General features: G+C 43.6%; 1 protein-coding gene across 1 annotated transcript in view; it reads right to left on the bottom strand.

Annotated features, from left to right (window-relative positions):
- Positions 1-24,779, bottom strand: part of BRWD1 (bromodomain and WD repeat domain containing 1) — a gene marked incomplete in the record, with an annotated part of 4,378,631 nt that overhangs the window by 326,715 nt on the left and 4,027,137 nt on the right. Inside the window, 1 exon segment of the mRNA XM_044071461.1 lies at positions 2,797-2,963. Within this exon segment, the coding sequence (XP_043927396.1) occupies positions 2,797-2,963 (167 nt within the window).

Raw genomic sequence — 24,779 nt, forward strand, 5'->3', positions numbered from 1 at the left:
CGGTGAAGAAAGTGTTAAAGGTTTTAGCTACAGAATCAGGGGGTAGGTGTAAGGTTGTTGATGGGGTGGGGGTAGCAGATTTACCTGGGTGTAGTAGTTTATTCCAGCCTGACCAAAATTTTGAGGTTGATTTTGGTGTTTTTGCTGTAAGTTGACATAATAGCTTTGCTTGTCTAACAGGATGGATCTTTTTGCTTCGTTTCTTAATTGTTTGAATAACTGGTGGGCTTGAGGGGATTTGGTGGTTCTCCAAGAGGTCCATGCTGCATTTCTGGCTGTCAGGTTTTGTCTAGTAGTATTGGTTAGCCATGGAGCTATTTTGTTTTTGGTTCTGATTCTAAGTATGGGAGCATAATTGTCTAGGATGGCTAGGAACCTGGTGTTGAAATATTAAACTGCTTGGTCTAGGGGGAGTAGTTTAAGACTGTCCCATTTGAGTGAGCTTAAATCAGATAAACTATTTAGGTTAAAGTTTTTTTTTTTGGATCTGAGAGTGTTAAAAGTGGTTTGGTGGGGCAGGTCTTAGGTTAGCAGGTGATCACTCATGGATCAGGTTGAGTGCCTGATTTGTATAACTGTGGTTTGTTATTTATTAAGATCCAGTCTAAAATGCTTTCCTTATTGCTGGGTTTGTTGATTCTACCTACCTACCTAACTCTAAGAGTAACAGACTCTAAACTTAAGGATTCCCTGCGGGATGCACCACCAGAGATGCAGGGTGAATGGATTGATGTGACAAGGGAGATGATTTTTCTGAGCTATGATACAGAATCGGAATTGCCTACACATTGGCAAGGCCTTGCTGTGTCTAATTATGATGGCCACCAAAAAAGCAATTACTAGAAAATGGAACTCAAAATCTAAACTAACTATATTAGAAAAAGTGAATATAGTAAAAGAGATAAACTAGAATTGAGATCTTTAGAAAAGGGTAGGAGCAAACTACATAGGAAAAAATGGTAACTGTGGGAACAATGCATACAGGCCAGACAGGAATGAGATTTAAAGGAAGGCAGGAGTTAAATGAGCTATGTAATGTTTGACTGAAAATGATTGGGTAGATAAGTGATGTATAATGTTTGTAACTGGGAGTGTGTCGGTATGATTTGTGACATAAAATGCTTACAACTAGGATTGTGTTGGTGTGGTTTGTTTTCATTTATATAAATGTATGATTGCTTATGTTGTAAGTGATGGTTTAATAAAGATGTTTCTTGTTTAAAATAGGGGGGGCAGGAATTAAATAATTTATGTAATATTGTTTAGGTTATATGATGTAGATTAATATTTGTGAAGTATAGTATTTGTTAATGTTAATTTAATACAGTGTGATTACTTTTCTATAAAGGTAAGTTTGCCTATGTCACAAATGATAATTCAATAAAGGCGTTAAAAAAATAAAGTAGGAAAAATAACTGAAGCAAACTATTAATATTCAATGTTAAACAACCAAGCAGGGAAGAAACAAAATACATGGCAAGGCCATTCATTAACCTTAGGACCACTGTGTTACATTGAATCTCATAACATCAAGACTTTAAAGGTCACCAAAGTTTAGTAGAATCAAGTTCCACACAACAGTACTTTCAACATTGCAGAACACTAGGACCAATGAAACAGTTGTACTACCTCAGAGTTAGTTTGTAAATGAGACATGTGTGGGAAGCTTGGGGCAAGGTCTTGCCCAAAGAAAAAAATACTTGTTTTGTAATTTGATGTGACAGTAGACTATAAGGGTTGCTGACTTTATTTCAATGTTTTATGCCCTGTATAAGCTTTGTCCATCTAGTTAATATAAAACGTTTACCAATGGAGGCTAGTAAGCAACATCAAATGTGAGGTGGTACCAAACAAGAGAACTCTGAAGCCACCCTGACACTAACATCAAAGAATTCTTTATTTTCAGTATCCACTGCAGAAGGACCTCCTCAATATTGGTGATAAAGAGCAAAGGAATTGGGATGGGAGGATTCCATTCCTTCCTTTACAAATAACTCCAGTGATAAAAATGACAAGACTAGATGCAAGTGGTGGAAGCTTCAAATACAGTGAACAAGAGCTCTATCAAAACTGGGCCAAAGCCAACTCTGCTGCCACTGCAGGAAAAAGCCCTACTGACCAGAGTTTGAATACTGACTCAGGAACCTTCTGAAGACAAAGAAGGGATGGTGTTTACATTATCCTTGAGGGGGGGGTCAGGCCCAACCATCCTAACCCACTCACAATCTCTCAGACTGATGCTGACAAAAAGGATCAGTCAGTGGTGAGCATTTAACCACCAAGCTCCAAGGAGATACCTTTCCTGGTGCGTACAGGAGCATGCACTTGCATATAGAAAGTCACAATGGTCCACATGGTGATGTGGATCACACACATCCTCCACCAGCAACAGGGATAAGACCTACTACAGAAAAATATCCTTGTTGCCAGGATGCCAACAAGAGCACAATCATCCCTTACAGCTGTCTAAATAACAGCTCATCTGGATGGTTCTCATCACTGTGTTGGTTATTCCAAATACAGGAGAACAAACAGGCCAAGTTAAGCTGGGGAAAACTTAACATTCAGAAGGCAAGGGTGCAAAATAAGAATGTAATGTAAAAACAAAGCAGTTGAGAATGCCTTGAATATTACAAGTTCCATCAAACTGCCGCTCAGAAAAGGGAGAATTATTACAAAGCATGCTCTCCTAGAGGTTAGCAGTATAAATGTTATGACCTGATCACTATATGATGGACACCAGTGTTAAAATACTCTCAGTTCAAAAGTCCCTTAGTAGCTTAGAGGGTGATTTACCTGGATGCTCTGCTGCTGGACTCAGAGTAGTCTGTACCATTCCATCTTCTGCTGCTTTGACTTTTTGGGATTCTCTCACTGTTTTTCTGTGCTGTTTTATAATCTGAAATGATTATTCTGATTCTGTCTTCAAAGAATGCAGATAGTCTTAAAGTCATGCTGTATATCTGCAGGAAAAACAAACTGCCGTTAATTTTCTGTAACACAGCAAATTTTACTTCTGCCGTTTAAACTTAAAAGTGCACCATCTTTTCTTGATGCAGTTTTGTCAAGTGTCGAGAAATGTCGCATTGTCATGTCAAACTCTTCAAAGTGCTCTAGAATAAAATAACAATTATCTTGTTTATTTTTCCATTATGTTCGGAGATTAATGGAACTGCAAAACTCTCTTACAGCTTTACTAGCTTCACTGTGAAAAACAAAGTAATCTTGCCAAAGAAATCAGCTAAACTAATCAAGTTACATCTGTTTTACCATGTCAAAAGAAAAGCAATGGTTTAATAATGGAAATTGTTTACTTTGTAACAGCAGTAGTTTTGTAAACAAACCAGAGGTACACAGGACAGTTACACAAGTTTCTGAGAGCATCTTATTGCAAATAATACACCTACAACAACTTACAATTAAATGATATTCATAACTGAATCCAAAGACAGTCTCTTGGCATGACCCACATACGGACAGAATACCTACGAGCCCATGAAAGGGGAAGCATTTACCCTTATACTGGATGTTTGAAACTCATCAAAAAAATAAATTTTGCAGACAGATGTAATGAGGAGTGTGCTGCAGATGCAAGGGGTGAGATTAACGTCTGGTTAAGGCAGAGGAGAACATGTTTTGAGTCCATATCCTAAAATGGACTAGAGAAAGGATAAGCTGGCATAACTGCTGACTGAAATACTTTAGAACATTTAGTGCTATGGTTAGGTGCCTAATATAAATACTCTGTTTTCCTTGAGGTAGTCTCATTTAGTGGGTAGTACACCAGAAATGTCCCAATCAGTGACTTCACATGGGCAAAGGGAAATTTTAACCGGCAATGCTTACAAGGTGTAGAGAACTGGCAAATGTAACTGGGCACTGTACAGTAGTGCAGTTATACCGACACCTGCACATGATCTGGAAACTTCATAAAGATAACAGCCTGTGATGAGGATGAGTGTTTTAGATCAAACTGCTGTGGAGTATCTGCAAAGAATCCTTTGAAACAAGCTGTTGTTTCGGTTACTAAAGGTGAGAAAATATTTGCACAAAGCCTGCTTATATTGTGATTTATAACACTACTCTACCTAGACAAAAGAAATAGTTTTGCAACATGGAAAACTACCACAATGTTGTTGTTGTTGTGTCTTTCGGCTTTTCCCAGTTAGGGGATGCCACAGCAGAACTTCGGTCCGCTAATGATTGGTAGTAGATTTTTATGTGCTGAGTTACCAGCCCTGACGCACAACCTTCAACGAAGGTACGCCCATTCAGGCATGTCTCCACGCAGAAGACACTCTAGCTGAGAATCGAACCGGACAGAGTCTTATTGTGAGGCAACAGCGCTACCGCAGCACCACCACTGCAATACATCCCTGAAAACAAGATAACCTAATTTACTAAACAAATACAGCAATCCCAGCTACCTCTCATAGATAAATGCCTGTAAAAGAAACCTGCCCATCTATCCAGTAAGTTGGAATAACAAATGAAACTCTTCAAGAATAACACATCCATCAACAAGGACTCTTCTTCTTCTTCTTTCGGCTTTTTCCCTGGTTAGGGGTCGCCACAGCAGAACTCAGTCCGCTAATGGCTGGCAGTAGATTGCCACCCTTCAACGAAGGCACGCCCATTCTACGCATGTCTTTCGAAAGCCACTCAACCGTGGGGAGGACATGCAGACTCCAACACAGAAGGCGCTCCAGCCGAGAATCAAATAGGAGAACCTTTTGCTGTGAGTCGACAATGCTACCGCTGCACCCTCTAAACCTACAAATCCTGAAGTCAAATATCCCATTTGGGAATGCACCTTCTACCCTCTCTAAACTCTGCAGCATACTGCCACAACTATACTAAACTACCAAAGGTCTTCTTTATTCAAACAATTGTAAATAATTCAATTAATACATAGCAACATTTTATGTAAAAGTCCCTCATTAATTCGTATGCACCTTTGCAAACCCTTATTAAGAATTATCCTGACAATCTACACATATTCAGATGTAGCTTCATCTTTTAACTCGTCTATCCCCAAAAAAAGTTAACTAATATGAGCATACTGACCATAAAGAATAGTTTTGTGAGGAACTTACAGCTGTCTATGTTTGAGTACATTCACTGCTGCAGTTTTCATGAAATGGGATATTATGTCAGCAGGTAGCCCAAAGGTCATCCAATCTTCCAGAAGTGTAATTTCCCGCAGTGCATGGTCCTCAGGATGTTGGTGGCATAACAGGGGCATCAGTATGCACCACCTTCAAGTCTAACATCCTCACAGACAAGGCCGCCCACCCATAAAGCCCTAATCTCCTTATCTGGACTATAAACAAAATCTAGGGGGAAAGGGCCTAACAGAGACATGGGAGGGAAGGGTGGAGTTAAGAACAGTACATCCACCTCAACCCCAGAATGCCACAAATATTGAAAAGAGGGAAAGGTAGCCAGAACATGGACCGCAACAATGAATGAATGCTCTTGAACATCAACAATTATGCTCAATTCCTAACACAACAGTATTATGTTCATCACACTGTTCAGTGTTGCAGTCTCCATCAATGGGATTATTCCTAGAGCATTTTAACAATGGATAGCTGGCCATGACAGTGTTCTCCAGGGAAGCAAACTATGTAGGACAGCAGCAGCAAACACTGCCCTACTCCTGGATGCAGCCCCAAGATTATAATGTTAAACATGCTATAGAGTGAGGACCAAGTTCCTGCTCAGGAATGCTATGCTGAATACAGTGGCTCAAGTGGTAAATAGGTTCATAGGCTGATACTAGGCTATTGGCCCAGAGGTCCTTTTAATCCTAGCCAAGAATTTCGCCCATGTTCCCACAACGTCATCACCAATTTCCCTTGTTCAGCAGGGACACAGGTGAGATCCCAGGGATGTATTTTCTGTTTCCCATACAGTCGTCCAGGTTCCTCTTAAAGAGATACTCTGCTTAACATGGAGAGGAAGTATATTCCACAGACGAGGGGAGTCTCTGGGACACAGATCTATCCCTACAACACGTTTTATTAATGTCGCAGACCAGGTTGAGGCCTTGCGTGCGGGTTGCCCAAATGGATATTGACTTATGAATATGCAGCAACTCCATCAAGGCTGGGTCTGAGATGGCCTTGTATGCCAGACACAGGTCACTTCTGAACACTCTGTATGAGACTAAGTAGAGGGACAGGGCTTTTAGCCTATCTGTATAGGACAGGTTTGGACAGGTGTTTGAGACCCTGGATTTTCTTGGTCAGGAACCTCTGTGGTCTCTCCAGCTGCTGCATGTGCTTGGCAAGGTACATGCCAAATGGGGGATTGTACTTGATAATGGGTCTGATAAGGGAGGAGTACAGGGATGTTATGACCTCCTTGTTCCTGGATGAAATACCCTTACTTATGAGGTGGGCCATGTAGAAAGTCTTCTGTACAATGGAGCAAACATGATAGTCATAAGTCAGGCTGCTATCAACCTGGGTGTCCAAGTCCCTCACGATTGCTTGCGTGCTTAGTACATTGATACTAATGTGATAATTAGTGGGGACGCCATTTTCCCCAAAGGGAATATGATGCATTACTTGGCATTCAATTTGAGTCCATGCTCCTGGCACCAGTCAGTTTGGGTAAGGCCCTCTTGGAAGATGTTCACATCAGTAAGGGAATTTAAGGCAGCATCCAGCTTGCAGTCATCTGCAAACTTGGTCAGCCATAGACCACTGATTTTGGCCTGCATCCCAGAAAAGTATACCCCAAACAGAAGGGGCCCCAAGACTGACCCTTGGGGTACACACTCCTTTTGGGTCTACTACTAGAGGTGGCTTCACTATTTTGACTGAGTGGGATCTATCAGTGAGCCAGTTAGTTACCCATCTGGTAACATACGGGTTTGATGCCTAGCTGGGAGAGTTTATCTATTATGCCCGAGTGGGGAATAGTGTCAAAGGCTTTGGCTAGGTCAAAGTAGGCGGTGTGCACCATCTTCCCCTTGTCAATGGCTTTGCTGACTGTTTCAAAGAAGCTGATCAAGTTTAATAGGCATGATCTCCCTTTGTCAAAACCAAACTGTGTGGGGTCAAGCACTTGGAGGTTGCCAGTGCCCTTGTTTATAAGGTCCATGATAATGTGTTCCATGGCCTTGCAGATCAGGCTAGTTAGGCTGATGAGCCTATAATTGCCTGGGTCGTTGGATGCTCTACCTTTGTGTAGAGGGATGACAATGGCTGACCTTCATTCGGCTGGGACGAATCCAGTGCTCAGGCTTTGGTTGAAAAAGGGTACTTAAATGGTGCTGAGAGCTCTTGCCGGAGTTCATGTAGGACGCAGCCAGGGATGTTGTCAGGTTCCATGGAGGCTCTACTTTTTGCCTTTAAGAGGGCATTAAAGACCTGCTCCCTGGTGATGAGGGGGATGAGGCAGGTGCCGGGGAATGTCCTGGTTTACTGATGGGGGCATACCTCTCAACTGTAGAGATTTTCTCAGAATGTCCAGATTTTTGGCTCATATTTTAGTCTGTTCCTCATAAAATCTGTGTTTTTCTGACAAATTACTGGGATGATCTAAGGATTGAAGTCAGTAAATAATTACATACATTTGAGTTTCAGACTTCAAATCCTTCAGAAAATGTATGTTAAAACAAATCATGTTTACTCTAGCAACTTTCTAAGCTTATAAGAGTAATATTTAAAATGTCGTCACTATTTTTGGGCCTTTGTCCCCCCCCCCATTTTGTCAGTCTTTGTCCAGATTTCTTGCGCTGACAGGTATGTGGGGGGTGGTAGTGAAGTTTTCACTGAACCTGTCTGCCAGCAGGTTGGCTATATCTACGGTGTTTGTGCTTGTGGTGTTCTTGACCACAAGTTCAGAGCAGATTTGGGTACTACCTTTGAGACTGTGGACGTATGTGAAGAAGGCCTTGTGATTGTCTTTAGTGGATGTGGCCAATTTGGACTCAAAATTAGCCTCAGAGGATTTCATCAATGACCCTATTTGCTTGTACAGACAAAGAAGAGATTGCTTCCAACTTGGCACATGCTCCTTCTTGGTCCAGTACAGCAATTTTTTTCCTTTTATTATAGAGTTTGTTTATTGCTGCTGTCCACCAGACAGGTTTGCTCTTCCTTGAGGAAGATGATTTGGCCCTGTCAGGTATTGCTGAGTCCATACAGCTATGTAGGTGCTCATACAGTTTTTTGGTGTAGGCTTGGACATTAGTGCTAGTTCCAACTGAATGGATGGTGGCTGTGAAGCTGCTTATACCTGCTCTCAGGAGATTGTAGTCAGCTTTGGAAAAGTTTTTTTTGTTTGACCCTGACGGGGGGGTCAGGGGAGATGATGATCGCTTCATGGTCGGATCTTACCAAGGGGGATGACATTGTAGGGGTGCTACAGTGGCTATTCATGTTGGTTAGTACTAGGTCCAGGATATTTTCACCTCTCCTGGGGATGTCGACCTGCTGCTCCAGTGCACTGGCATTTACAAAGTCAAGGAATCAATGCATTAAGATCTGTTACTGGTTTATCATACACAAAGTAACAGTAGCAAATGCAGTGGGCAAGGCTCCTCCTCCTTTCCATTTTCAAAGGACACAGACATGTTATTATTTTCTGAAACTTTCTGACATATCTAAATAAAATCTTAGTGTCTATGCACATCAAAATAATTTATTTTCTGCACTCTGTCTTATTTTGGTGATTGAGGAAAATATATGGAGGTAAATGATCTGACTTAGAGAACACTCAAGTCAATACTTTTGGCAAGACTGTGGGATTTGTATGAAGGGACAATCTGTATTTGTGAAGAGTTCAATAGATATCACAGCTTGTAATTAAAAGTTTCACCCGACAGATGTCACAGCCACCACAAACAACATCTTCAAAGATGGACACCTGAGGATTCAGAAACAACTGGTTCAAAAGGGGGCCAGGGTGAGCTTCTCTAAGACACACACACAGTTGAGGTCTCACGGTCAAATAATGAGTTTTCTAGGTGGTCTGACATGGAATGCCCCCCCTTAAGAAAATGTCAAGAATATAAAGGAGAGACTTCAAGTGATAAGGAGTATGAGATAGCTCATACATGGACCTGTATGGAGACATAAGATAGAACAGTTTTACACAGGTCTGACAGATAATTTAGGACCAGTCAAACCTGAGCTGTATTCAGATCTTGATCCTTGGATAGGCACAAAAGTGAGAATAGTTTACAGTTAGTTAGTTATGATTTCTCTGTGTTAGGTTTCCTACCCTACTTCATAATGTTTAGAATGCCCGCTGAAAATAAGAGGTCTATATTACAAGATCGAAACACAAAAAGAGCGAATGCGCTTTAATCGAACACTAATGCTCAAAACCAGAAAATATCTAATTAATGGAACAGTGATTTTTTTTCTCCAGGGGAAAAAAAAAATCGCTGCTCAAAAAAAAAAATCCAGACACAAAATAAAGTGGGGGGCTTCACCCCCCCCCATGGCCCCAAATGTGGGGGGCTGTGCCCCTCACACACCCTCCTAAAATATACCAACTCCGAGATTGCACCACAGTGAAGGAAACAGCAAAGTTCTGACAACAGCCCAGCGATTTTTTTCCCTGTGAAAACAAATCGCTGTTCTGTGCGTTCGATATTTTGTGGTTTCAAGCATTAATAAAGAGCGTTCACTCTTTTTTTGTTTCGATCTTGTAATACAGACCCAAAAATAAGTGCCGAGAAGGGATGAGTGCTAGATCATTCAAGCTGTCAGTTTTAAAGTGGTCAGGTTGAGGTGCATCATGGATCCATTATTCTCTGTCAATAGGGCCACACACAGACAGTATTTTTGTTTTTGAACTTGCTAAATTTAGCAGGTGGGAGATCAAATGCTGCTTAGATCAAAAGAGGGGCAATCAGAATGGCTTTTGATTTATCCTCCTTGATCTTTGGTAACACACTGAGGAGCAAGAGAACAGGGAAAAAAAAAAGTCTTACACAGAAACAGAACTGTCCAAGCTCAGGGAGAATGCATTTATTTTAAAGCTGCTGTGCTGTAGCAAAACATTCTCAGCTGCTTGTTTTCTGGAAAAGCAAAAAAATCTATGGTCCGGCACACCCCATTTGTTGACAAGATCCAGAAATGTTTTCCTTTTCAGCATCCACTTTTATAGGTCCAACCATGATCTGCTCAGCTTGTCTGTCAAGACATTCACTTCAGATGGCATGTGGGCCACCCAGTTGGCCAAGCCTGGCATATGGGTCTCCTTCCATGCTTGTATAGCTAGACAATCAGGATATAAGAGTGGGTAGCCCCTTATTTGTTGATGAACCACATCACGATAGTATTGTCTGTTAGCATTTGGAGGGTCCTCTGTGTCCAAATAGGTCTAAATGCCTTCTGGGCTACAACAACGTGTGTGTGTGTGTGTGTGTGTGTGTGTGTGTGTGTGTGTGTGTGTGTGTGTGTGTGTCTCATACTCCTGTCCCAAGTGCCTTGGATGTTCAAAGCTTGCACATGACCCCCCCCCCCCCCAAACAAAGTCTGAGAAGTCTGTGCCAAAAGTCTGAAAGATACTCCACAAATTGAGTTGTGCCTGCAGTTTCCACCACAAGTGTTCCTTATTTATGCAGGGGATTAACTATGGGGATCTCCATCAGCAGACACCATCTGTTCTTCAGAGTCCACAAATGCTTGTGGAACCATGAGTATGCATGATACCATGTAAAGAACCCTAAGAAATCACTTGCAGTAAGGGTATCTATTTCTAGGGAACTTCGGAAAAAAAGGAAGAAAGGGAGAGTACTTTATCTTCTGAGAGTGATGTTTTCTACAGTTCTGTGTCTAGCAGTGCCCACAAGAAAAAAACCCTCTCCTTGCCAGAGTTGGGTTTGTCTTAGAAAGGTTGAATGAAAGACCAAGAATGTAAGGGTAATTAATCTTCAAGGTCCTCTGAAACTCCTCCAAAGAGTCTGCTTGAATCAGCCATGGATAAATGAGGATGCCCTTTGCCAGACAGATGGCTATTACTGCAGTCAGGCATTTTGTAGAGATCTTGTGTACAGTAGACAAGCCAAAATGCAAGGAGGTAAATGAAATTATTCCTCCTACTACAAATCTTTAGAAACCTTCTGTGTCCCTACTTATGGGGCTATATAAGCAGGCATTCTTGAAGTCCAGCATAAAAAACAAGATATGTGGGAAAAGTAGAGAGAGGTTTTGAATCAGCCAAATATTGAAGATGTCCTTCAAGAATGCAACTGCAGTCATAACATATGGGTTGTCCTGCCTCAGGCAGCCCTCGGTCGGCCGGATTCCAAAGTCTGGGTCCGACATCGGCTGATGTCGCTTGTCTCTCCGACGTCAGAGCGGCTGGAGTATATAAGCATCAGCCGACGGCATCTTCTTCAGTCTTTCTTGCCGCGCGGTGCCCGAAGCAGAAGCAGTTCGCAAGTGCCGGTCGGTCAGCTCCTGTATTCTTCGAAACCGAAGTCATCAAAAAAGCTAAGTACCCCCATTGGGGACCTTTTCTTGCCTCAGCCGATGTCAGAAATTACTGAAAAAGTAAATAATTGTTTGTCTTGTGATAAACAAATACCTCATAAGGATTTCCACTCTTACTGCCTCCCTTGCCTTGGCCCAGACCACGACGTCTCGGCCTGTGCCGCCTGTGCTCACTTCAACAAGCGCACTCTGAGGCGCCGGGCGGAGTTCGCTGAAGACTTTTTCGGTGAAAAATTTGATTATACAATGCCGTCGGAACAACCGACAATGCAGACTCCTAAGAAACGAAGAGACTGGGACCGACATCCTCGGCCCGCGTCTTCCACCGACACCACGCCAAAACTAACCGCGAGTGCCCTGGTTCCCTCTGAGGTGGTTATTCCACCGCTCCGAACCGAAGACACCGCATTACCGATGCCTCCGATACCAGAGGCCACTCCGACGCCAGTTACTGATTTTCCTCCGGATACTGAAACCGAGGAAATGCCCGAGACCATTGCTGTTGATAAGGTCACTCCTGCACGTGGAGCGGCTAGGCCTCCCATGTCCATGTCTATCAAGGCCTACACACGTGCCAAGGCAGCCAGCAAGTCCAAGCATCTTACTGCTAAAACCTTACCTCAGCCTACTCCTGAAACTCAAATCATGTCCATGGCCGCAGATTTAATTTCCCTGATCAGAGGTTCCCAGGCCCATCCTGAGAGAGCATCCCAGCCTCCTCCTGATGAGACCCAGGGTTGAACCCTCTGACCCTCTTCCTTCAGATGAAGATTCTGAGGACTCTGTTCACTCCGAAGGCCAGGAAGAGCCCTTCCAGACCTATGAGGATTCAGATGCAGAGGACTCCATTCCCTCGGCCTCTCCTCCTGAGGATATTTCTTTTGGGGAAGTTCTGCATTTCATGAGGGAGCATTTTAAGTGGCAAGGCCAGGAATTTTCAGATTCCAGAAAACGCCTTCGAACCTTCCTCAAAAAGCCCCAACACAGACCCTTAGCTATACCTCCTGTGCTTGATGTTCTGGATGACTTATACTCTGACTCCAGTGTTACCCCTGATACTCTCCCTCCTGCTCCTGTCAAGCCTGACAGATACTATAGGGTCCCAGAAACCCATTCTCATTTATTTAGGGCCCATGCTGTTGATTTAGAAACAATTTCCCAGGGGCCTAAAGGGGATTCAGCTACCACCTCCAAAAACCCTTTGCCTTCCGACAGGGAAGCAAGGTCCTAAGAGAGATGGGGGAAGAAGGTTTATACCTCCACTACATTATCTATGAGAGCTATCAATTGTCTCTTTCACATGTTTCAATATCAGGATTTCCTGTTAGATGATTTACAGAAATGACTGGCCTCTCCTGAACCTTTAGATAGGAAGTCTTTGCAGGAGGATGTGCATACTTCTCAGCAGGTTAGCAATCATTTTTTACAGTGTGGATATGATGCATTGGAGGCTTCAAGTAGGGCAGCTATGACAGGGGCAGTCATTCGTAGACATGCATGGTTAAAAGAACAACCTTTACCAGATCATGTTAAGGCAAAACTTCTTGACGCACCCTTGGAAAAGAACAAGCTTTTTGGTGCTAATGCTAAAGATGTGTTAAAGTCCATTGAGGAAAAAGCCAAGTCAGTTCAGACAGTCAAAAATTTCCTCCAGGTTCAGCCGCCCAGATTCAGCAGGAACTGGCCTTCGAAAAACTGGTCCTTTCCTAATCCTGAAAGATTTCAAAGGGGCAAAAACAGGCATGCCCGAGGAAGAGGGCAATACAGAGGATCCCACAGGGGACGACAATGGCAACCAGCAAACCAAAGAAGTGACACAGGGGTTTCTCCTGCCCCGCAGGGACAATCTCAATGACTTTCCTCTACTTCCGCTGACCAAGGAGCAAACAGAAGCTCCTTTGGGCGGAAAGTTATCTCTGTTTTCAAAAAATTGGCACAAACTGACAAAAGACAAATGGATTTTGGACATTATAGACCACGGTTACAGGTTCCATTTTCATACCTTGCCAAGAAAACAAGGCATGCCAAATCTTCCACAAAATCAGAGGGCAGAGGCTATCAAGCAAATTTCTCTGCTTTCTCAGATCAAAGCAATAGAAAAAGTTCCACAACAAGAGCAAGGACAGGGGTTTTATTCAAGACTGTTCCTTGTTCCAAGAAAAGAAACTCAATGGAGACCAATATTGGACTTGTCCGCTCTAAACACTTTTCTCATAGTACCAAAGTTCAAAATGCTGACTTTACAGCAACTCCTTCCCATGCTGGGCAAGGGGTCTTGGCTGATTACTCTGGACCTCAAGGAAGCATACCTGCATGTCCATATCAGACACAGCTGCAGAAGATACCTCAGATTTCTTGCAGGGCCAGAGAATTATCAATTCTCAGCATTGCCATTTGGCTTATCTACTGCACCCAGAGTATTCACGAAATGCCTGGCATCAGTAATTGCTCATTGCAGGCTCCAGGGGATTCAAATCTACCCATACCTGGACGATTGCCTCATACAAGCGGACAACAAACTAACCTTGACAAAAAACTTGAATTATGTCATACACTTGCTACAGGCTCTGGGATACACAGTCAACTTTCAAAAGTCAAGACTTCAGCCATCCCAGCAAATAACCTTCTTAGGAGCAAAACTAGACACAGCCTCTCAAATGGCTTACCTGACAGAAGACAAGCAAAAGAAGTTAACTCATTACTTCAAAAGTTTAGCAAAGCTCACCCAGATGACTGCAAGTAGTTTCCTACAGGCCCTGGGTTACATGGCATCCTGCATTCTCTTGGTCCCACTAGCAAGACTACACATGAGAAAACTTCAATGGTACTTAAAAAGCTTATGGTCTCAACACAGCAACAACCTAGAAGCAACTATTCCACTCATTCCATGTCTTCAAAAGGAATTTCTATGGTGGGCCACAGTAAGCCAGTCAAACACAGGCATGTCATTCAAAAAACCTCAGATAACACAGACCATGACCACAGACGCCTCAGACCTTGGATGGGGGGCGCACATGAGGGGCAGATGTGTTCAAGGGCAATGGTCCCCAAAGGAAGCACATCTGCATATCAACCAAAAAGAAATGCTAGCAGTAATGCATGCCATTGAGGCCTTTGGACAACAACTTCAACAAGGCCACCTACTAATACGGACAGACAACACCACTGTCATGTGGTACATAAACAAGCAGGGGGGCACTCATTCTTACCCTCTCTGCAGACTGACAATGAATCTTTGGGAAAAAGCACTGGGTCTAAACATGCAGTTACAATCCCAGTTTGTTCCAGGCAAAGACAATGTTCTGGCAGACAGTCTAAGCAGGAATTTCCTAGACCCTCACGAATGGAGGCTACATCCAGACATCTTTATACGACTCACCTCGACATGGGGCAGGCCGGACGTGGACCTATTTGCCTCCCACCTCAATCATCACTTACTTCTGCTCAAGGACATATCATCTACAAGCATGGAAAGTAAATGCCCTCTCATTCAACTGGAGCTCCCTAATAATTTATGCATTTCCACCCCTGCCACTGATGACCACAGTGTTATTAAAGATCAAGGCAGAGCAACCGAAGGGGATCCTAATAGCTCCAGACTGGCCAAGACAACACTGGTACCCACTACTACGGAGCATATGTCACAACAAAACGTGGGCCCTTCCACAATGGCCCCAACTTCTGACTCAACACAACTTCAGGACTGTTCATCCCAACATCCAGACTCTACAGCTAACAGCTTGGGAAATCCCATAAATAACCTCAATTTTCCTCTTTCCAAGGAAGTTCAGCGGATACTAACAGAAGCCCGCAGACCATCCACCAGAAAGGCTTACTCAGCCAAATGGAAGAGATTCAGCATTTGGAATACCAACAAGGGTCATGATGCATCGCATTTGAGCATCCCACTCATTCTGGAATACTTGGCAGATATGTTACATAACGGACTCTCATACTCTTCCATAAAAATACATGCTTCAGCTATCTCAGCTAGATACACCACTGATCCACCAGTGTTTTCACATCCTTTAAGGCAATTTCTTAGAGGAATCAAGAATATAAAGCCCCCAAGAAAGGCACCAGTACCAGCTTGGGACCTCAATTTTGTCCTAGAAAAATTGACTCTACCTCCCTTCGAGCCAGCAGCTTCTGTGGATTTGCAATTCCTTTCCTGGAAGACAGCTTTCCTCCTGGCCATAACCTCAGCAAGAAGGGTTTCGGAATTACAGGCATTAATGGCAATACCACCATTCATAACTTTTCACAGAGACAGGGTCTCCTTACGAACCAACCCTACCTTTCTGCCAAAAGTGGTGTCTAGGGTTTCTTTAAATCAAGCAATTCATCTGCCTACTTTCTTCCCCAATCCTGAGAACAAAGGGAAAGACTGTTACATACCTTGGACATACACAGACAACTTCGCTACTACCTAGACAGAACCAAGACCAGTAGGAAGTCTGATCAGCTTTTTGTAGCTTACGCCCCTGGAGTACAAGGAAAAGCAATTTCCAAACAGACAATTTCAAAATGGATTGGACATTGCATCAGATTCTGTTATTCCTTCCATGGAAAGAGTGTGCCAGCCAATGTCAGACCACACTCCACCAGAGCTACAGCCACCTCTACAGCTTTTTTACGAGGGGTGCCTACAAAAGACATTCTGGAAGCTGCTACATGGAGCTCCGTGCATACATTTTCCAAACACTACAACCTCCCTTTATATTCCAGATCCAGAGCAGGCTTTGCTTCGGCAGTCCTGCAGGGATTGATAGCTACACCATCATTTTCCTAGAGCATACCACCTCCCCCAGCTAAGCTATGATATTCAACCCATATGTTATGACTGCAGTTGCATTCTTGAAGGACATAGTACAGTTTTGTACCTACCATAAATGTAGACGTCCGATAGATATGCAACTGCAGTCGGGTTTTCCCTCCCTCCTTCCCCTCTATGCCTTGGGTCCACTCCTCTCCCTGTTATCCTTAGCTGGGGATATCTGTTATGGTGTATCTGTTTATTGCTTATTTATTGTATGGAAACCTATTATTGTCTTCCAATTTGATTACAGCCTTCCTTGGAGGGCACCTGGCATCTGGGGCAAGAAGCACTGAAGAAGATGGCGTCGGCTGATGCTTATATACTCCAGCCGCTCCGACGTCGGAGAGACAAGCGACATCAGCCTACGTCGGACCCAGACTTTGGAATCCGGCCGACCGAGGGCTGTCTGAGCCAGGACAACCCATATGTTATTACTGCAGTTGCATATCTATCGGACATCTACATTTATGGTAGGTACAAAACTGTACTTTTGTGATACTGAGAAATAAGTTTAGTTTTGAGTGACCCAGGATAGGTCTCCACAGGACCTCTTTCCTGGGCACCAACAGAAGTCTGGAATAGAATCTTGAATTCTCTTCTGTTTTTGGCAGTTTCCCCTATGGCCCCTGATTAAGCTTTTTTTTTTTTGCAATTGCAGGACAAGGATCAGCTGGTCCCCCTTGTCAGTGTATGTCTTTCACCCTGGTCTGCTTTTAAACTGCAAACTCTGCCCTTGTCTTAGGATGCTAAACACCCACTGGTCTTAAGTTCTGCTTTCCAACTGTTTTTCAAATAGTCTTAGATGCCTAATTATCCCTCAGGGAGAAGGTTGGAGTTTTGGGTTAGGGGTTGAAGTAGCAGCCAAGCTGACCTATGGCTATTCCCTGTGGAAGTCATGCACATGGGGGCCCTGAGGCTTCTCTTGTGATTTTGCTTGCCACTTTTTACCTTTACTTGGTTTGCTTCTCTCTTGTTTACTGTACAGAGGCCATAATTTGTCTGGGTAATTTCTGTTTAACTGAAGTGCATGAAAGTGAATTACTGTTTGATTGATTGCACTGTCTTGCCTTGTCCTTCTCCCTCCAATCTTTTGATGACACCTTCAGTAACAGTGCATATTGAGCAACCCCTTATTCAACATGGCTGGCCAAAGACTGTCTCTTCAGCCAGGAATGTCTGTGAGAAATGGATCCAGTGGCTATTGCTCTACAAGATGCTTTCAACTACATGACAGCCACACATTTTGGAGTGCTCACCAACCTCAACAGAATGGCCACATAATTCAATCACTTCCTATCTCAGAGTCAGGTTACTGATTCCCTCAGCTTTATAACTCAGCTTGGTCAGCACAGATGATGATACTCCAATATTTTGGTCTGGAAGTTCAGGGGTCTCACGGCTAGTTAGCAAAACTCAGTTTTCTTTTCAAACTAGAGAATAATTCTGTACTCTCTGTCACAGGGAATTGGTTTCTTAAAAAGAGCCAATGAAAATCCCTTGCTGAAATCCAGGGACACCAAAGCTGGATCAATCAGATGATTGTTATACAAAAACTATGAGAATCCTGAATCCAACAGAACCAGTCAGATTTCCTGAGAGCAAGTGGGAGGGGACTATGGGTCCAAAGATGTATTAGTGAATAAATCCTCAAGGACATCAATGACTGGAAGAATAGCTAAGGCTCTAGCCTTTGGCAAGTCTATGAAAGCTCCATCTGAACTTTGCCTAAGAGTACTCTCTGGACTCCCACTGGAACTCCTCCTCCATCTTGGGAATGGTGTCCCCATGGGAGAAATTCTCTAGAGGAGAAAGAGAGGGTAAGTTGTCCTCAGTGTAAGCATAATGAATGGGAGGATGGAGGATCTGTCCCATATAAGCCAGCACATCCTACTCTGAGATTGGGGTAGCAGAATCCTTCCCAAATAGATGAGACCAGCCTTCACCTCTTAATAGGTCATCTGACATCTAATACATTTCTAATACTGGCTGTTTGAACTCAAAAAAACTCTTAAAAGCTTGAGCTAGTTGAAAATGTTCAAGTGAAGAAGCCTAAGAAGAACTAATACTCTGTTAAGGCTGCAGCAGGTACTGGTTTGGTCTTTGGTGTTTTCAGCCTCAGTTTCTCAACAGGGACCATTAGAGGGGCCTTGGCTGGCAAGCAAATGACTAAAACCACCAAACGCTCTCCAGGAACTTATTCAAAAACTGTTACCATAGAGAAACTGTCCACCCCTTCCATGACTATAAATTAAGGGCCAGACAGTTGTGGCCCTTAGTGAAATTTCAGGCCTTACAATGCACAGGGATGACATGCTAACAGCTGAATGGAAAAGTGGACTGCAAAGTAGTCGAACCGGCCAGAGTCATTACTGTTCCCTGGTTGAAACGGGCATCCTGAGACGATGTATCAATTGTTACACATTTAGTGGCAACTACCTACTACTTAAAACAGAGAACATAGTGTGTGACAGATGTACTTATACAATGCTACTGGAGGCAATGCTCTTAAACAAAGCCACAATGCATAGCAAGCAGGCTGTCAGTACCACACGCCAACACACTAAAAGCACACACAGAATCAATATTAGACAAAAGTGATTACAGCAGTGTTGGCAGTGGAAAGTTTGCAGAAGAAATCTGCCCACTTAGCCTGTAAATTATTAAGGGCATAAGACTTTATTAGGGTAAATAGGGCAGAGTTAAGGTTCCTGCAGGCTGCGCTGATTGCATCCCCAATGACTGCCTCCAATGGCAGAATGACTCAAAAGCTACTAGAGCTACTTCCCTGCAAACTTTACCAGAAGTTTCAAGGAAAGGAACAAGAGCCAGAGGACAGTCATTGTGAGGTAAAGCAAACAGACTGGAGGACTCATAACCCCTTACCATCTCAGAGACCACTGCCTTTACACTTTCTGAATACTCAAAGGATTCTGATGACAAAAGAGTGCCACGATCCCCACTATCTGTGAATGTGTGGACATTGGGAGAATGGAATCCACATTGAATCACCTGCTACCTAAAAAATAAGGGTTGCATGAGGAAATGCCTACCTATATCTTGCCTTGGGCTTCAGAATGAACTAACAGTGCAATTTAACACACCTCATTCAAGGCAAGACTAGCAAAATATATGCTTGACAACCAAGACCTGAATAGTTAACTCTAATGCAGGGATGCCCACAATAATTCTTCTTGACTAGGAAACGATGGCACATACTAGCCAGCATCCAGTCTTAACAGGAAAGGCTATGGTCACAATCATCTTTGATCAGTGATCTGATCACTCAACAGAACAATCTATCAGATAATGCTGGTTACCTCAATGTCTACCTGATTGTGTGCCCCCCCCCCCCCACAATAAGTAAACAAATAAATAAACAGCACCGAACAAAAACATTGGGATTCACTCTCCATGGTGGCAGCCAAGGGCATACCTCTCCCATTTCCAAGATCTTGCGGTGATGTTCTGACCTGTACCTAGGCCAAGATAACGCCTCACTCTGGTTTGCATGTGAAGAGCTCTCAATTACCACAACCTTTGAGAAGTGAGCTAGCAACGCTTAATCACTGGCATGTATGGTAGATGATATAACTCCACTCTTTTCCAAGAAAGTACAGGCAGTTCCATTGGAAAGCCTGGCTGGTAATTTGATAGCATCTTGGAAGCTTAAGACACCTGAACAAATTACTTTACTGATAACAACAAAGATCAACAGCCAAACAGTGAGAATGGCAAAAAAAAAAAAAAAAAAAAAAAAAGGAACAAGCAAGCTGCAAGGAAAAGCTCACTTATGTAGGTTCATAAGTATGTACTAGGCTAATGGCCCTGGAGCCTTTACAAGCCTAGCCCATAGGATTATGCTGGTATCATGCCACCCAACCTTAGTTCCCAGTCTCTCTGTCGAGAAGAGCCACTGGAGTGATTCCCCAGGGTGAATGAAGAGAGCAGTGAGGTGCTCTGTTTGACATGCATAGGAAGTCTATTCCATTAGCATGGGCAGTCTCTAGGTTATGAACCTGTCCCTCCAGCACATTATGTTGATTGTGGTAATGAGGTTGAGGTCTCTGGAGCGTGTGATGCACAGGCGATTGGGATTTCTTTAGATTTAGCATTTCTAACAGAGCTGGGTCATACATGGCTTTGTAAGTCAAACAGAGACTGTCTCTAAGTAGGCGATATAAGACAGACAATAGTTGGAGTTTTTTGAGTCTGTCCACACAGGACAAGTGTTTAAGGCCTAGGATCCTCTTTGTGAAGTACTTCTGCGGCCTCTCTAGTTGTTGCAGGTGTCTATTGAGGTACATGCCAAATGGGGCACTGTACTTGATGACTAGCCTAATGAGGGAAGAGTAGAGGGAGACAATGACCTCTTTCTTCCTGGATGCAAAACCTTTAGTAATGAGAGGTGCCACATAGAAGGACTTTTTGACCACAATGGCAATGTGATGGTCAAATAAGAGGTTGCTGTCAACCTGTGTTCCCAGATCTCTTACAATGCCTTCTGTGTTCAGTGGACTACCATCGATGTAAGTAATTCATGGGAACCGGGTTTTTCCCAAAGGGGATGACTAAACATATTTTTTGGCATTCCGCTTAAGGCCATGGTTCTGGCACCAGTCGTCGGTCTCAGTGAGGCCTTTCTGTAGGATGTCAGCATCACTTGGGGCGTTAATAATAGCTTCCAACTTGCAATCGTCAAACTTTGTTAACCAGAGTCTCTTCCTATTGGCCTGGACTTCAGGGAAGTAGATACCAAACAGGAGAGGATCCAGGACCGAACCTTGTCGACTTCACTCATGACTGGTCGGAAGTCTGACTTGGAGTCGGCTACTTTCACACTGTGGGTTCTTTGGGTCAGTTTGCAACCCATCTAGTGATATAGAGGTTGATGCCTAAGTTAGTGAGTTTTGCTGCGATTCCTGAATGGGGAATGGTATCAAAGGTTTGGCCAGATCAAGGTAGGCTGTATGAACCACCTTGCCTTCATCCACAGCTCTGGTGAAAAGAAGTCGACCAAGTTGAGCAGGCATGATCTACCCTTCACAAAACCAAACTGTGTGGGATCCAGAGTTTGGAGATTCCCTATATCCTTGTTTATTAGGGCCATGATGATGCATTCCATAGCTTTCCATACCAGACTCGTCAAGCTAATGGGGCAATAGATCCCAGGGTCTGTAGTCTCTCCTCCTGTGTGGAGAGGGACGACTGTTAGTGCGCCATTTGGTAGGGGCAAAGCCTGAGGTGAGGCTGTGATTCTACAGGACACACAGGTGAGGTGCCAGTTCACTCTGTAGTTCATGTAGAACACAGCCAGGGATATTGTCAGGTCCCATAGAAGTTGTAATCTGGGCTTTGGACAGAGCTGTTTTAACCTGTGCAGCAGTAATACTGGGGTGCCTGGAAATCTACTGGTATTGTGATTGGTCCTCGTGGGGGGGGGGGGGGGCAAAATTTGGCACTGAATCTGTTGGTCAGTAAAGTGTCAATATCTGTTGGCTCAGTATAGGAGGTACCATTGTGAGCAAATCTGGGTATTGTCGTGGACATTCTTTACATAACTATAGAAGGCCTTGGTGGTTGCCTTTACTATCTGCTGCAATTCTGTTTTCATAGCTAGCTTAACAGGATTTGATGAGGGATCTCAACTTTTTGTTGAAGCTGATAAGGGAGTTTTTCCAGTCTTGGGACTTCACCTTATTCCGCATCAGTTTCCTCCTTCAGTTGTAGTTTGTTTATGGCAGGAGACCACCAAATTGGCTTCCTTTTTTTTGGAGGAGAGCATATTGGTTCTATTGGGTATGGCGAAATCCATGCATTTGTGTTCGTACAGTGGATTGGTGTATGATTCAGCGGTCATGCAACTATTCTCCATTTGCATGGGTGCCATGAAGTTAGCCACCTGTGTTTTTAGGAGTCCAAAGTTAGCTTTGGAGAAGTTTTTCATGGAGGTTACCTTTGTGGGGGGTGGGACGGATGTGGACTTCCAAGGTGATTAGTTTGTGGTCAGATCTAACCAGGGAGGCCTTGACTACTGGTGTAGAGCAACGGTTGCCCATGTTAGTATTGACCAGGTCAAGGATGTTGCTACCTCTAGTGGGGTAGGAACGAGCTGGTCCAGGGCATTGGAATTAATGAATTCCAGGAAACGTTGGGCAAGTTTATTGGTACAGGAGTTGTTGTTTGTCTTTCGGCTTTTTCTGGTAAGGGGTCGCCACAGCAGAACTCCGGTCCGCTAATGACTGCCAGTAGATTTTTATGAAACACCGAGGTGCCAGCTCAACACCCAACGTTCAACGAAGGCACGCTCATTTACACACGCATGTCTTTCACATGCTACCCAACTGCGGGGAGGACATGCAGAGTAATTTTCCCAATTAATTGAGGGGTAGTTAAAGTTGCCCAGTATGAGAGTGTTAGGCTGGACCCTAATATTCTCCAGGGTGCTTAGGACCATGGAATGAGAGTCTTGGGACATGGCTGGGGACCTATAACAGGCTACGACCTAAATCGCTGTCTTACCCAATGCTAGCTGCACCTGAAGTATCTCTGATGTGTGATGTTGGGCTACCAGTCTGGAGGTGTGCATATCCTTTATGAATATGGAACCACCACCGCCTTTGGAGCTTTGTTCCAAGTTTTGGGGCCAAAAGGTGTGGAATGAGAATGAGTTACAGCCTGGTAGTGCAGGGGTGCTTTCTGCTGCCTTGAACAAGGTCTCTGATATAGTTCAAATGTCGATGTTCTCCATTTTAAGGAGTGCTTCGAGCGACTGCATTTTGAGATTTAGACTTATAGCATTGATCAGCATGACCCTCAGATAACATATGTTTGTAGCAGTTATGGTGGTAATTTGGTCTTTCGAACACTGTCTAAAAAAGGCACTATAGGAGTGGCAAGAGGCTTGGCCAGTATCCAGAAGCCCAGGGTTGACAAATGCAGGCCACCTCCGGCAAAGCATCGAGGTCTGTCAATCATGTCATCCCAGGCAGAGAGATACTGGATCCCCTTAAAATGACACCAGAAACTTAGCCAGTTGTTGAAATCAATCATTTTCTGCTTGGGCTACATAATCCGAGAGCTCCTCCAAGTCTCTTTTTATGTAGTCCAGGGAGGTACATCTCAGGTTATTCACACCCACATGTACAATGATAGAGTCATATTTGTACCTGTTGTTGAAGGACCTGAGTGCGTGGATCCTGGCACCTGATAGGCAGCTGTTACTTTCTCCTTATGCAACCTAGTGAGTGGGACATCAGTGTGCCTCACTATTGAGTCACCTATGACTAGTGTGTTGGCCATGCTGTTTTGCCTTAGGGGCTTTGGTTGAGTGGCACACTGTTTAGGAGAGTTATGCATCTCGTGATCAGTGTTGTGTGATGGGGGTTGAGTGCATTTCTGTCTTGGAGGTCTCTGCTGTTTGGGTAGATTTTTATTGAGAGCCTCCACGAAGGTGGGTGAGTGGTTTGTGTTTTTATGTGAAGGCAGTGCTGGTGTGTGTTCTGGAGGGCTGTGTGTTCCATGTGGTGTGGTGCAAGTGTTGACCTTCTCCTCCTGACCAGCTATTCCGGTCTTGGCTGGAGAGTGCGTGGCTTCCAATTTGGATATGTAAGTGCATCTCTCGCAAGTCTGAGTGTTGGGAGGTAAGAGGAAAGGGTTGTCGGTGTACATGAGGGCTGTTGCTACATTGCCTTAGGATGCCCAAGTTCACCAGGTTAATGGCAGAAAGCTCAGAGAACTCACCTTTAGACATGCCTGGAGTGGTGGATATTAATAATAAATACTAGAGCTGTTTCCTTGTAGAACGTTTAGTGCTGATAGCACTTTTGTGTGCTACAATAATTGCTACAAGAATTCTGGCAAAGTGCAAGACTAATAAGCTAGCAAAAGTGCAGGAGAGGAGAGAACTAGCAGATCTAAGGGAAAAATTGAAGAACAGAATTTGGCACTGCTCAGAAGCTGACATCTTATCATAGAGTGCATTAGCTTGGCATGCAGACATCCTCAAATGTGGAATTTTGCCAAAAAGCTACTGGATTCTGACTGGTGGAAAATTAATATCCAACTAAGTCTCCATCAATGTTAGCTGTGGCCAGTCAATTCCAAGGTAATACCACCTTTACACTCGTTGAAATAATGACTCGGTAATGTTAGTAGGCAATGGTGGCAGGTTATTTGAAATGCAAAGTTATAGAATAATTCCTGATGCAGGCAATAGTCAAGTATTTGGATGTATTGCAAGAAACAACCCGAAGTTAAATCTTAAGTGCCACTTTCTACTACAGATGTCCCTCCTCTCCAAATTATGACACACCCTAAGATACAGCTTACCATATCTCAAACACCTGTTTCATACTAGAGTATCTATATTTATATCCAACCACCTATTGTCACTGAACTCAATGCATTACAGGGTCATAGTAAGCTGGAGTCTATGCCACAAAAAAGTGAGTACCTAACAGCATTCAAACTGTATGACAGTCTAATCTACTGCAAGC

The sequence above is a fragment of the Protopterus annectens genome, chromosome 5.part0, assembly GCF_019279795.1.
Source record: "Protopterus annectens isolate FY-2018-M chromosome 5.part0, PAN1.0, whole genome shotgun sequence".
NCBI classification, from domain to species: domain Eukaryota; kingdom Metazoa; phylum Chordata; order Ceratodontiformes; family Protopteridae; genus Protopterus; species Protopterus annectens.